The sequence below is a fragment of the Phocoena sinus genome, chromosome 13, assembly GCF_008692025.1.
Source record: "Phocoena sinus isolate mPhoSin1 chromosome 13, mPhoSin1.pri, whole genome shotgun sequence".
NCBI classification, from domain to species: Eukaryota; Metazoa; Chordata; class Mammalia; order Artiodactyla; family Phocoenidae; genus Phocoena; species Phocoena sinus.
In genome coordinates, this window is record NC_045775.1 from 64,150,575 (window position 1) to 64,165,698 (window position 15,124).

At 45.1% G+C, this 15,124-nt stretch overlaps 1 protein-coding gene across 6 annotated transcripts in view; it reads left to right on the top strand.

The window, feature by feature from the left end:
- Window positions 1–6,896, top strand: part of DGUOK (deoxyguanosine kinase) — a 37,519-nt gene extending 30,623 nt beyond the window's left edge. For 3 of the 6 annotated variants that reach the window (XM_032653106.1, XM_032653110.1, XM_032653109.1), the window contains 3 exons: window positions 4,498–4,613; window positions 5,216–5,315; window positions 5,761–6,896. In XM_032653106.1, coding sequence (XP_032508997.1) covers window positions 4,498–4,613; window positions 5,216–5,315; window positions 5,761–5,787 — 243 coding nt within the window. In that variant the 3' untranslated portion in view covers window positions 5,788–6,896. Of the gene's footprint in view, window positions 1–4,497; window positions 4,614–4,969; window positions 5,316–5,760 lie in introns of all 6 variants that reach the window. The other 3 variants (XR_004352889.1, XR_004352888.1, XM_032653107.1) reach the window with 3 other exon arrangements.
- The last annotated feature ends 8,228 nt before the right edge of the window (window positions 6,897–15,124 follow it).

Sequence of the window (15,124 nt, forward strand, 5' to 3'; positions counted from 1 at the left end):
TAGGAGGAAATAAAGAGATTACACGGAAGTAAATAGGGTCTCAGGTTTAAAGTGAAACTTAGCTAGAGATGCAGTGGAGCCAGAGGGCTGAGAACCTTCTGTGAAAATAATGAAGCTGAAAGTAGCTGCCTTGCGTATTTATGACTTCTTACACAGTAGTCTTCATTGCCTGGGAGCAGGGATAGAAGAGGCCAATTATGAGGGTGACTGTACTGTAGGGGCAGGGATTGGTGTCAGTGATTAGGGGAAAAGGAGACCCCTGCCAAAAGGATGGTTTGAAGTAGCTGAGTGTCGGGTTCAGGGTGAGAGGAGAATCCTGGCCCCCAGGAGGGCTCATGGATGAGTAAGAGCATTGTGGACTTGAACTGAGGGAAGATTGTGGTTGGATTTTGAAGAGGTGACAGGTTTCCAGTAGGAGTTCATGGGATGGATAGTTGAAAGCAGAAGTAGGTTGAGGGGCTAAGCATTAAGAGAAGAATTGAAAGTACTGACCTAGCCTTTTCCCGGCTCCTAACCTAAGCTAACCTAACCTAACCTGCTGGGACACTGGGACCCAGCAAGGGAAGGAAGAACGTCTTCCTCACTTCTCTGTGCACTTGGAATGACTTTGTGAGAAGAGACAATGATGATGACAGTGGTGGTGGTGACTGTTATTTTTATGGTGTGGCTGATACATCTTTTTGGAGAGACGAGCTGAGGTATTTCAGCTGGGGTAGAATAAGGGTTGAAGGATTACTGCAACTTGATGGTAGAAAAAAATAGCTTATTCATTTTGATATTGAATGGGGATTTTGGTGCTATTTTGATGGCATTAGAGCCAGGAACCAGGAATGTCGATATCCTTCCCCTGAAGTCACCACTGACCTCTTCTGTGAGACCCAAAGGGAACTATATCTAAGAGAGAGCCGAACAGAAGTGAAAACATCTCTGTGTAGAAAGCTGTTGAGCAAGTGCTCAATCCCCCGGCAGATGCTACGTTCAGAGCTCGAGGGATGGGCTCAAGTAGGGCCTTTTGCTCCTTCCCACCTACCCTCCCCTAAATTGTAAAAAGCAAGCGAGCCAACAGTAAAAAATCAGAAGAGAAATGGCTGGGCCTCAGTGCCCCATGGAATCGGGAAGAGTGCAGCTGGCCCGTGTGCCTCCAAGAGCCAGGCCGTGTTTGCAGTCTGGACACAGCACGCTGCAAAGGCCTGGGAACAAGTGGCACCTGGATGCTGGGCTTGAGAAGCACAGCGGCCAGACCCACTAGCAGTCACTGTCCAGTTGCTGTCTCTGACTTCAAGCAGTCCGAACAGCAGCTCTTCCGGCGGTGAGGATGCGGCGGGCAGGGGAATGAAGGGGCAGCTGCCATTTCCAGCTGCACTGCTTTCCTATTCACATTCAGTATGTCCTCCCCATGAGGACTGAGGTAAAGAGGGACCAGACTAAAGCACTGTCTGCACAGGTTTTTTTTTTTTTTTTTTTTAAAGAACTTGTTGTAACCATATCAGTAAAGCAACAATTATGCCAAATGCTCAAAATAGAAGTTTACCTAGGCTTCTGGAGGGAAGAAAAGTTTGCTCTATTAAGCAAATTAACAGTGCAAAGGGAAATGATAGCCCAGTTTAGCAGGAGAGACTTTAGCATCAATGTTTGCCTGCCAGCAATGAATGAATAATTATAGCTTTTATAAAAAGAATTGCTCTGCCCTGTGTATAATTGAAGCCATAAAGCCACATTCTAAAAAATACGCATTTTCATTAATTCTGATAATATTTTTCTCTCAGGAAAACTAGGTAGCTTTGCTATATTTAGAAATCCTGAAGCTACCTTGCTGGCAGGAATGTGAATTGGTCAGCCTCTAAGGAGGCAGTTTGGCAGCGTATACTAGCAGTGCACATACTTTTGACCTATTAATCAAGCTCCTTGGAATTTACTCCATAAATATGCTCCCACGTAGGCAAAGTGGTTCGTATGCAAGGCAACATTGTTTACAATAGCAAGTTATTGTAAACAACCCAGTAGTCATCAGTAGGGACCGGTTGAATAGATTATGCTCCATCCATGCACTGATCAATTCTGAAGTCATGAAAAAGAACTAGAAAGTACTATACTGACATGTAGCGATCTTCAAGACATATTGTTAAGTAAAGAAAAATAAGAACTAAGTACATGGTAGGAGACCTTTTATATGTATGGGTTTTTTTTTAAAAGGTGGGGTTAGGAATGTGAAATGCGTGAATCTTTCTGAAAGTATACAACAAGTCACTAACATCTGTCATCAGTGGGGTGGAGAACTGGGTATCAGGAAGTCAGTGGTGTAAAGATGTGTGATGGGCAGGCAGGGGAACAAGGGGAGACGTCTGGAAGCAGTCAGTGATGAGGACGCCAGTAGGGGCAGGATGACCGAAGGAGAAAGAGGAGGTTCAGAGCGAAGGAAAGCAGAAATGGAAAAGAGTCAAGTAGGAGCAAAAGGCCGATAGAGGTAGACTAGGTCAGAAATGAAAACGTTCAGTGAGTATGTGCAACAAATACTTATTGACCACCTGCTCTGCCAGGCCCTGCGCTCAGCCCTGAACCAGATGGACTCCGGCCTGCCTTCTGGGTCTCCCCCAGTCACTGTGCCCTTAGAGCACCCTGTGCAGACCTCCCTCTGTCACCTGATACAGCTGAAATACCACTGGGGGTCTGTGTTTGTCCAGGGCCTAGCGTAGCGCCTGGCTCGCAGAGTGGTGCTGAGTAAGCTGGTACCAGAGATAAAGGCAGAGCCCTGCCTCTTCCGGGAAGCGCCTCTGACTGCCTAAGCCCAACTGCTGCCTCCCTTATCTGACCGCTGCACTTAAGATCCAAACCTCCCAGTTCAGCACTTGATTTGCTATTTTGTGTATGTCGTTTTACTTGTTATCTAACTAGATTATAGAATCCCTAGGACAAGGACTTCATCTAAGTTTAGAGCAGTTCTTAATTCAGGGGAAAGAGATGAAAAGGGGTAAGTGCTAAAAATATTAACATGTTAGATCTGTGTTAATCAGTTTGAAAAGTTGGACATAAGATCATAAATGAAATGTGTTTATATGATTTTCTTTCCTTAGAGGGAAGATGGGACAAGAGGGAAACAGCAAAGACTCTGCATCTTTAGGGCTATTGTACCCTACGTTTGGGGATAAAGTTTACATCTGGGAATAAAGTTTAAATGTTTGAAAGAGAGAAGTCCTAAATCAGTGGGTTAATCTACTTGTTCTTCCCAGGACAGGTGACATTGAATAATAAGGCATTTGCCTGGGAGAGAGAGGAGGGAAGGCAACTCAGGCAAAGCAAACATTCAGAGCAAAAGTTTTGAGATGTGAAAGAGCTTGATCTTTCAAGGAGGTCAAATCTGGCTGAAGCCGTGGGTCCAGGGGAGGAAGGAGCTAAGGAAGTTGAAAGTGGAGAGTTAGGAGGGGTGGCCAGACTCTGGGAATGGCCTTGTATGACCAGTAAAGGAGAAGCTGACATTCCCTGAGCCACTGTGCTTCAAACTTTCTGATCAGAGTGAAATTATGCACACTCTGGAAGGAGTGGAGGATGGAGAGTTAGTCTCAAGCCTCACTTTTTTTACTTCTTTACCTTTGACCTGTGCAGAATTTGCATTGTGCCCCGGAGTGAGTGTTTGGTACGATATGAAAGAGATGTTTCAAAGTACTTACCCTTTGGTAAGTATGATGTTCCTCATACTTCCTTGAATCCGGGCTGAAGGCGATAAGGACCCTGGGAGGTATTTCAAGCAAGGAGAGTAATACCGTTACAGTCAACCCTCCATATCTGCAGACACAGACCCCACTGATGTGGAGAGCCCACTGTCATTTCATACACATAAGGGACTTGAGCAGCCTTGGATATTTGTATCCTCAGGGGGTCCTGGAACCAACCCCCCCTTACCACAGATACTGAGGGACAACTGTATATTGCAATACTCTGGAAGGGGGGACTGAGCAGGAAAACTGGGAGGAAAGACAGCATTTGCCAGGAACTTGATGGGCTCCCTCTGTAAGTCTTCACAGCGACCCGTGGGATTGATGAAGGGGGAGGAAATGGATGCCCACAAAGCTTGCCCCGCTGCTGCCTGGTGAAGACGGGAATTTAACCCTGGACTTTGAGACTTTAGGGCCTGTGCTCTTTCCACATGCTTCACCGCTTCCAGGAGGCAGGGAGCCAGAAGGCACTTGCTCGTAGTCCAGGTGAGAGATGATGAGGCCTGACCAGGGCAGAGGTGAGGAGAGTCAGCTGAAGAGAGATTAAAGAGAGTTCGGTGACTTCCTGGATGCGGCTGGGAGGAGGAAAGAAAGGTTAATTCCAGGTTCCCAGGGTAGATGGTGTCTGTTATTAACCTGTGATTGAATAAAAAAAACAAGGCAGCAGAAGCAAAGTCGTAGTGCTAGTGCCCAGGATAGACATGGCAAGTGGGTCTGAGAGCACCCCAGCTTTTGTAACAGCTGAAATAACCAAAGAGCTCAGCAGATCCTGGGGATTGTCTTTCAGGTTTGTTTGAAGAGACTACACCTGAGGGCCAGGGAAGAGGAGAAAGGAATTGAGTTGGCGTATCTTGAGCAGCTTCATGCTCAGCACGAAGCCTGGCTTGTCCGCAAAACAACCCCGTAAGTGGAGAAGAGAGCAGCAGTGGGCAGAGGCCTGCCTTCCTGCAGCTGGTCATTAAAATACAGGAAGTTCAACATGCAGCCCCTTAAGCAGGTTCAGAATGTGCTGGAAGTGGTTGGAATTGTCAAGCATTATCCAAGTCAGAAATTTAATATTGGATATAATCTATATATTCCAATAAACTTCTGATTAGATTCTATTTCTCCAGCTTTTTTGTTTTTTGACATTCCCTGACTGACCATGGTGATTGATTATGGTGACATAGTTGGCTCAGGGTAAAGGGCTGTGAAAAATTTTAGAGAAATTGTCAATGTACTAAGTTGACATTCCTAGTTTCAGCCTTTCCTCCCTTCAGGCTTGGTGTGGTGTCCATTTAAAATGTTTGAGGCTCTGACCTTCGGTATCAGTCTCAAGACCAAAGAGGAATTTCAGCTTCATCTTCCCAGCCAACTTTATGGGAATTCTTTTTTTAAACTACTGTTTACATGAAATTTCCTTAAGAAGGTATGTGACCTTAGATCTGTTCTGAATTATGAAGACTGGTGAGTATGTGAAACCTGCCATCTTTTTTCTGTTCCCTAAATGTCTGTGCTTCTTATAGGCTCTACTCTGAGGCTCTGCTGAACATCCCAGTGCTGGTATTGGATGTCAACGATGATTTTTCTGAAGAAGTAACCAGACAAGAAGTGCTCATGAAGAGGGTGGGGAAGACCTTAACTCCTGCTTTCTAGTAGATTTCCTTTTTTGCACTTTTATTGCTTCAGACTTCAGTATGGGCCCTGTGCATTGTGCCTCAAATGGCACTTCACACTCCAAAGCCTGTGGGGCCTTGTAGAAGTTAGTAATATGATCCCTATTCTCTAATATTTTGGGCCAATAACTATTAAATACTTGACTTGTAATATGTGCTTTCCAGCTGACTCTCTCCTCTAAGGTATTCTAGAACTAGGGAAATGAGACTTCTGGATTCTATCCAGCTCTGCCACTTGATACTGTAGGACCCTGCGCAGGTCACATTTCCTTTCCATACCTATTTTCCCTTCCTCACAAAAACTCATGGGCTTGGCTACATTTGCATTATGGATGGACTATTGTGTGGTCTCCTGAAAATGTGAAATTAACTTTTGGTTTTTCTCTTGCCCACAGGTAAACACCTTTGTAAAGAATCTATAACCAGTACCAGGATGTTCTAGCTGTGATCTGGGCTCTCTGACTTTTTGAAGCCAGAAGAATACCAAGTCACCCACCTTCCCATCCCCACTCCCATCTCCTTTTACACCTAGAGTGCTCTGACATTCAGAGGTTAGGTTTCTATTACCCTTGAACCCTGCCTTTGTCTTCCTTTATATCTCAAGGACTTCTTAAATAGAGTCTACATTTTTGTGGATTTTGCTATCCAGTTGTTCATTTATTTCAGCGTGTGTCTACTGGTGCCTGCTCTGAGCTCCCCTCCAGACTGGCCATTTTCACGTGAGAAAAGTCTTTGCTTTTCTTCTTCTTGAATCCTTCACCAGCCAGACTTCCCTGTGTGTTCACCGGCTCCTTCTGACATGCCAGGGCGGGAACTGCTTCTAGGACCCCTAACCAAGCTCTACCTTAGGCATGAAGAAGGGAAGTAAAGTGACTCAGGAGTGGGTGGATGCTCAAGTGTGAGTCCCCAGAGCCAGGAAATGGAGCCCAAACTCCAGGAAGCTCCTCTGTCTCCTCCCACCCAGCACTCTTGGTTTGGGGGATGGGCTGGGGATTTAGACCTTTGTCTTAGAGCTGAAGAACCTGGATGAAAGAAAGGGAGGGAAGGAGGGAGAGAACAAACCATGAGCCTAAAAGTTCAGCATCTGATATTTAGGGTTCGGTCATCCTGGCACTCTGGCCTGCTCCAAACACCTGACCCAGTGAGTTTCAGGTGACCTTAATGGAGTGAATCTGTCTGTGCTGGAAAGAAAGAAAATAATTTTTTGTGCTGCACTTCAAGCTTCAAGGACAGTTTATTGTTAAGAGAGAAAAATACATGGCTCTATAGAATGGAAGTGCTTCATTGAAAGAAGACTGCAGATCCACGATTCACCGGGATCGGAATTCCTGCACTGAGCCCTTGACAGTTGCACAGGCCCGCAGGAAAATGAATGAGCTTGGGACCCAGAGTGTCCCAGGAGACAGAAACCTGTGTTTCCCTTGATGCTTGGGAAAACGAGTGTGAGACTGGTTTCTAACAACTGTGGGATGTTTTGAAATCGCACGGCATTTCTTTATCCTACTTTAAAAAAAATTTTTTTTTTAATTTATTTTTGGCTGCCTTGGGTCTTCATTGCTGTGCGCGGGGGCTACTCTTTGTTGCGGTGCGCGGACTTCTCATTGTGGTGGCTTCTCTTGTTGCGGAGCACAGGCTGTAGGTGCACGGGCTTCAGTAGTTGTGGCTCGCGGGCTCTCTAGAGCATGGACTCAGTAGTTATGGCGCACGGGCTCTAGAGAGCAGGCTCAGTAGTTGTGGCGCACGGGCTTAGTTGCTCCGCAGCATGTGGGATCTTCCCGGACCAGGGCTCGAACCCGTGTCCCCTGCATTGGCAGGCAGATTCTTAACCACTGCGCCACCAGGGAAGCCCCTATCCTGCTTAAGAAAATGTTAACAGCTTTACTGAGATGTAATTCACATACCGTACAATTCACCCATTTAAAGTGCAAAATTCAGTAGTTTTTAGTATAGTCATAGGGTCGTGCAACCATCGCCACAATCAATTCTAGAATGTTTTCATCACCCTCAGAAGAAATGCCACACCAGCTGCTGTCACTCCCCCACAATCCCCACCCACATGCGCCCCACCCTGGGCAATCACCAGTCTACTTTCTATCTCTACTGATTGGCCTATTCTGGACATTTCATATAAATGGAATCACATACTATGTGGCCTTTTGTGACTGGCTTCTTTCATTTTAAGGTTTTCAGGCTTCATCCAAGTTGTAACACGTATCAGTACTTCATTCCTTTTTATGACTAAATATTTCGTTTTGTGAATATACCACATTTTGTTTATCTGTTCATCCATTGATGCACACGTGGATTCCATTTTTTGACTATTAAGAATAACACTGCTATGCAAATTCATATACAGGTTTTTGTGTGGACGTTATGTTTTCATTGCTCTTGGGTATATACCGAGGAACGGAATTATTGGGTCAAATGATAACTCCACGTTAACTGTTTGAGGAACTGCTAAACTTCCAGAATTCCATGTTACATTCCCTCCAGCAATGTATGAGTGTTCCACTTTCTCCACATCCTTGCCATCTATCATTTTGATTATAACCATCCTAATAGGAGGAGTGAAGGCGTATCTCATTGTGGCTTTGATTTACATTCCCTTAATGGCTAACTAGGTTGAGCAAAACTTTTCATGTGCTTATTGGCCATTTGTATATCTTCTTTGGAAAAAAATGTCTATTCAAATCCTTTGTCCATTTTTTCCAATTCCGTTATTTGACTTTTTATTGTTGAGTTGTAAGGGTATATGTTCTGGATACAAGTCCTTATGTATATGATTTACACATATTTTCTCTCATTCTGTGGGTTGTATTTTCATTTTGGTAGTGTCCTTTGAAGCACAAAAGTTTTTTATCTTGATGAAGTCAAATTTATTCTTGTCACTTATCTTGGCACCATGTCTAAGAAAGTTTTGAATAACCCAGGGTCACAAACATCTCCTATGTTTTCTTCTAAGAGTTGTATAGTTTTAGCTCTTACATTAGGTCTGTGATCTTTTTTTTTTTTTTTTTTGCGGTACGCGGGCCTCTCACTGTTGTGGCCTCTCCCGTTGCGGAGCACAGGTTCCAGACGCGCAGGCTCAGCAGCCATGGCTCACAGGCCCAGCCGCTCCGCGGCATGTGGGATCTTCCTGGACCGGGCACGAACCCGTGTCCCCTGCGTCGGCAGGTGGACTCTCAACCACTGCGCCACCAGGGAAGCTCTATGTGATCCATTTTGAGTTAATTTTTGTGTAGAGTGTAAGGAAGGGATTCAACGTCATTCTTTTGCATGTGTATATCCAGTTATTCCAACACCATTTGTAGAAAAAACGTGTTGAAAATCTGTCCCACTTGTTCTTGTGTTTATTTGCTGCTTCAGGCTTTGGACAAGACCAGGGATGAACACAGGGTATTAGGTGTGTTTTGGAAACTCAGTGGTTTTGGTCCTTTAGCTCTGAGGGGCCTGAACGTTTCATTCCCATTTAAGTTTCCAGGAACCACTAATGTAGAAATCACCTGTAAACCCAGAGTAAGAGCACTAGGCCCCCACCCTTCATTCATTTATTCAATCATCAACAAATATTTGACTCTCTGCCATATGCTAGGGACCAAGGAGATAACAGTGAACACAACAGAAGGCAGACCTTGTCCTCACCTCACAGAACTTGTCATCTAATGGAGAGGGTGACAGACACTGAACAAGTATTGCAGGTGTAGTGACTGTTTCAAAAGATGTACAGGTGTACCGTGGGGGCCTATAACAGGAGGAGCCAACATAATCTGGGATAGTCCCCCTGCAAAAGTGACATCTATTCTGAATTCTGAAGAATGAGTTGGGTATTTAGGCAGAGAAAAATGTTATGTGCCAAGGCCTTCATGTGAGAATGAGGCATTAGGCCCAGACTGTCAAAACTTGATGAGGTTAATGAGCTTATCACTTAAGAATATCCTCTTTTCCACATTCTCCACTTAGTCTTCTAAAGTCTGAAAATCTACAAATTCAGCGTTTCTTTCCATTTGTAAACATTGCCTTTAGAATGTAACTGTTCTCTAAGATAGTCAAAGCTATCAACAGTCTCACCTGGGTGAAATAATTTGCCATTTTCCAAATTGGTAGCTGAGCTGGTCTGGCGAGAGAGAGTACATATTTAATGAGACGTAGTTTGGGACTTTAAGGATGGGGGTGGAGGTAGGTCTGGGTGAAGTGTTTAAATATGGAGATTAGGTCTGCACTGGCAGGCCAGTCTGGGTGGGCTGTTCTCACTCTTGGATTAGACGGTCCCCCAGAGTCAAATAACTGGGATTAACACATTAAAACAGCTACATTTCTTTCCGGCTTACGATGTGGTAAAACCTGCTGTTCTAGAACCAGAATAATTACCTTAATGGGTTTATAACGTGGATTGAGGCTGTGAAAGTTCTCAAACTCTCAGGCTCTTAACATGAAAGGAGAAGGTGAAGTTTCAGGTGAAAGAGGCTCTTATATACAAATGCGAGAATCACTGGGAAAATGAAGCAATAAAATAACATGTATTTTAAAATTGAAAGACTAAGCTTCTTCAGCCCTCACTTTAAAGAGTAGGCAGTTTAAATCTCTGGACCACTTTCTCCTTTTTTTTTTTTTAAATTTTTTTATTTTAGTGTTTATTTATTTAGCTGTGCCGGGCATTAGTTGCGGCACACGGGATCTTTGTTGTGGCATGTGGGATCTTTAGTTGCGGAATGCAAACTCTTAGTTGCAGCATGTGAGATCTAGTTCCCAGACCAGGGATTGTACCCGACCCCCTGCATTGGGAGCATGGAGTCTTAGCCACTGGACCACCAGGGATTGTTCCCGACCCCCTGCATTGGGAGCATGGAGTCTTAGCCACTGGACCACCAGGGAAGTCCCTACTTTCTCCTTCCTGGAACTCTTTCCTTTGTTGGTCTCTTCTGGCTTTTCCACTACTTGGTGTCTCCCTTTCTGTCTCCTTGGCTAACTCACCTTTGTTTCCTCTCCTCTAAAGTGTTGGTGTTGCCCCAGGCACCCTTGGCTCACTTCTGTCTTTACTCACTCCTCTTGTTTGTGATCTTGTATTTGTTTTCTATTGTTGCCATATCAAATGACCATAAAGGTGACTTAAAGCAGTACAGACTTATTATCTCACAGTTTTGTAAGTCAGAACTCTACCATGGGTCTCGCTGGGTTAAAATCAAATTATCAACATGGCTGTGTTCCTTTCTGGGGGTTCTAGAGGAAAATTTGTTCCCTTACCTTTTTTGTCTTCTAGATGCTGCCCACATTCCTTGGCTTGTGGTCCCTTCCTCTTCAATGTTGCACCTCTGACTCTTCCATCATCACATCTCTCTCTGACCACAGCCAGGAAAGGTTCTTTGCTTTTAAGGGCCCGCTTGATTACATTGGGCTCATCTGGAGAATCCAGAATACTCTCCCATTTCAAGGTCTTTAACCTTAACTACATCTGCAAAGTCCCTTTTGCTAGTAAAGTAACATTCACAGGTGCCAGGGATTAGGTTGTGGGCTTTTTCTGGCATGGGGCAAGCATTTTGCCTTGCACAAATCTCAAACACTGTCAAGGTGTGCACTATTAACATGGGGTGAGGACTTTTAAAAACTTGGAGATGTTACGGAAAATGTGGATCATTTGCAATAGCGTAGAGAATAGTACAGAGAACTCCCATATCCCTATTGCTCATGTCATCATCAATCAGCCTAAGATCACTGGGAACAGACCTGTATTTTGAGAAAAATCAGATTTATTAACTCATTGAAATGAAGGAGACCACATACCAGAAAAGCTATGGGTGTCTCACCAAACAGGCAAAGAGAGAGTTATAGGACTTAGGGTAAGGATAGAATTTTGGTAAAATTTAAATGAAGCAATGTTTTGATAGGCTCAACGCAAAGCAGGAGTCAACATCTGGTCTGAACTGCACTAAGGAAAGGTTCATTTCCTTAGAAAGTGCAAAGTTAAGATAAACATGGAATGTTGTGCTCAGAAGCCCCTTATCTGAAGCTCTGAACCTGGTTTGCAAATCAAGACTGCTTCCCTGGGAATTCCCTGGCAGTCCAGTGGTTAGGACTCCGCGCTTTCACTGCTGGGGGCGTGGGTACGATTCCTGGTTGGGGAACTAAAATCCCGCAAGCCATGTGGTAAGGCCAAAAAAGAAAAGAAAAGAAAAGAAACAAAAAACGACTGCTTCCCTGTGTCAAAGTGACTTAGATCCTCCCGGCAACAGAAGAGTGATTCATTTTTACTGATAAAATTTCAAACAGCGAAGTTTCTGATGGTCTATGATTTTAGAGAACAAGGTTTCCCAGTGAGTCGGAAAGCAGTAGTCGCACAAAAAAGGGGGTGGTTATGATACTTTAGCTGCAGTGTGCCCTTAGGAGGAATATTGTTTCATAGTAACTTTGTAGCTAGCCTAACCTATGTCTGTCCTCCCAGCCTGACGAATGTCAGGGCAGCTTTTTCTTCCCCTGACCATGAGCTAATTTTTACTTTTTCACCCACTTCAGTTATCTACTCATAGCCAATTTTGTTTCATCTATAGCCTACCCACCACTCTCAGATGATTTTGAAGCAAATCACAGACAGGAAGATGACTTTTAAAGCTACAGCTATATTGACCTCTGGATGTCATTACCTGGACATCCCTTATGCTCAGTGTGTACAAGACAGAGTTCTCAACCCCACCCCCACCTCAGCCAGCAAAATCCGTTTCTCCTGCTTCTCCGTTTACCCAGTTGACTCACTAGAAGCTTTGGAGTCATCTTTGCCCCTCCAGCTCTCATTGTCCCCTCCTTTTTCACCAAAGTCTACCTTTTCATCTCTCAAATCTTCTCTGCACCTCACTTTGTTTCTCTAGTTGCAGGTGTAGTGGATATTGTGGTTGACTCGCCAGCATTCATTCACTCTACCTGCTGTGTCATGGCGCTCACAGGGCTCCCTTCTCTGTATGGGCGGCCAAAGCCAGGAGTGGCTGGAACGCCCACTCACCGGCCAAGCCCCGGCCAAAGCCCCGCCCATCACTATTACCACTAATCGTCTCTTTCCTGAGATACCTCAAATAGACCATGAATTAAAGACCTGTGGTTGCTATGCAAAAGAACAGCTTCAGGTCGGGTCTCAGGACACACCCCTGCCACCAGATAGCTGCCCCTCAGCCCTTGCCGTGTGGAAGTATCCCAGCTGCCATGTTTTTATAACCTCACCTCCCACCACTCATTCCATAAACCCACAAGACTAACCTAGGTTCCAGAATACAACCTGTGTTTCCCGCATAATGCGATGCTTTCCTCTCCCTCCCTGTCACCTTTTCCCCACTCTTTTTTAACTGGAAGACCTACTTATTCTGCCAGTCCCAAGTGTGCTCCTCCTCTCTGTGTGAGGCTCTTCCCTCTCCCCTCACACAAGCATCCAGGCTTTGTGCCTTGGACCCTCTGCTTATTAAACTATGTATCAGACCTGAATAAAGTCGTCTGGAGGCACCTCTCCCTCCTGGGCTTTGCCATTCTCAACACAGACCATCTTAGTCACTTAGCACAGTGCCTGACATGTATCTATTTATTGATACTTAGTGACTAACAGAGACTTGCTAAATAAATGAATGTTGTAACTGGAGTCATGATCTGCCCTTTCTCAGGTCACTGGGTGTGTGAGCTCCACATCACAATCATCAATGTATGAATTACTTTCCAAATGTTAAGCACTTTGAGGATATGCAAGAAAATTATAGGTCCAGACCCCACCCTCGTGTTGTCAAAGGGAGCCGATTATTGAATGTCTATTGTGTGTGTGCTAGCCCCTCACGAACACTGCGTAAATGTTAATCAATCCTCTCGATAATCTTATGAAGGAAGTTTAATATTCCAGTTTTTATCAGTGAGGAAACTGCAACTCAGAGAAGTTCAGTAACTCACACATGGTCTATCGGTAAGTGATGGAGCCAGGACTTAAACCCTGGTCCATCCTGACCCCCTGTAGAGCCTGTTCTCTTTCCACATCAAACTGACTTGTAAGGGAGACAAGTCTAGACTTTCAGAAAAGAGGGCAAGCACGTACTTCTTTGGCTGCCTGTCTGGGTTTACCAGCCTGCTTTTGTTGCCTGGGTAGGAAGACCTTCTAGCTTACTAGCACTGCTGGGTGGAGGTTCCCAGGTGTATCTTTTTTTTTTTTTTTTTTTTTTTTTGCCACACCACTCAGCTTGCAGGATCTTAGTTCCCCAACCAGGGATTGAAACTGGGCCCTTGGCAGTGAAAGTGCAGAGTCCTAACCACTGGACCCCCAGAGAATTCCAGAGGAAGGAGTTTTTCTTTTTCTTTTTTTTGGCTCCCAGGTGTATCCTAAATATACCTTTGGCCCCCTGGGGCCCTGAGCAGGCCCTGCATCTTCAAGGTGGTGAGCCCCTTCAGATGCTGGGCAGTGGGGTGTATTTGGAAGTTCGAAGGTTCTGGAACGCCTTTACAAGTGCCTTCCTATCCCAGTTCCTGGACCAACCTGTCCATTGGTATCAGGTGGTTCTCCTAAAACACCTTTAGTAATGTTAATATTCTCCTTTAAAAAGGTTGCTGTCTACACGCAGAGTGGTATCCTGGATTGGATCCTGGAATAGAAAAAAGATATTAGTGGAAAAACTAGTGAAATCCAACTCAAGTCTGGAGTTTGGGTAACAGTAATGTACCGATGTCAGCTTCTTAGTTTTAACAAATGTACCATATAATGTTAAGATGTTAGCACTAGGGAAAACTGGGTGAGGGATATATGGAAACTCTCCGTGCCATTTTTGAAACTTTTCTGTAAATCCAAAATTATTCCCAAATAAAAGCTCATTTTTCAAAAATGTCAGTGCCTCTTGCAAGATGATGACTAGGTTCCTTAACTGGGCTTTTGGGGTCCTCCAGCCTCATCTTCCCCTGCCCCTGTGAAAGAACCCTCTGTTCCAGCTCAACCGTCCTCTGAACCTGCTGTCTTCTGAACCAAGCAGTGCTCTCCTGGTCCCCACATTTACCCTAGCCTCACCCGCTGCTGGACTGATGACAGCCAAAGACTCCATCATGGTCCGAAACTGCAATGAGAAGCAACGTGATGAAGCCCCAGGGCCCGTCATCTGCAAGGCCCCAAAGGGTCCACCACAGTTGTGGTGAGAATGTGACCCCCCTGCAACTGTTGCTGTCACAGAAAGTTCTCAGAGACCTGACTCTGGTAGGGATAGCTGACTCCTAGAATCTAGGCCATGTGCCCTTGACATGCCAAGGAGCTGCAAGGGAGTCTGGGAAAAACAGTATCTCAGTTCATCTTCACTGTGGGAGGTGGGCTCTACTGCCAACACAGTGGTCCTTCACACAGTGGGAGATGTTCACTACAGATGGATTTTCTAGAGCCAAAGTTTCCACTAGTCACCATCGGGCTCAGGTGACACTTGGGAAGCTCCAGCTGGGTCTGGCCTGGAGGTTGCATGGTGCAGACCGTGCTCCTATATTTGATTCACTAGGTCAGAGTCAGGGGGACTTCACCTCCTGAGAGTACCTGGGTTAAAACCCTGAAAGTGAGAAGGGCCCAAATTCACATCTTTGTGAGCAGCGATGGAAAAGGCAACACTGCGGAAGTGACCACCTGCTCTGAGGCAAGAAAGCACTGGGCATCTGCGAGAAGATCCAGCGTTCAGTGTTCTCCTATCATTCCTGCAGCCACCGGGAGCATCTGATTCCTCCTCTCACTCATCCCCAATATCCAGGCAATCATCTGAGGCTAGTAACAGCCCTCCTAAT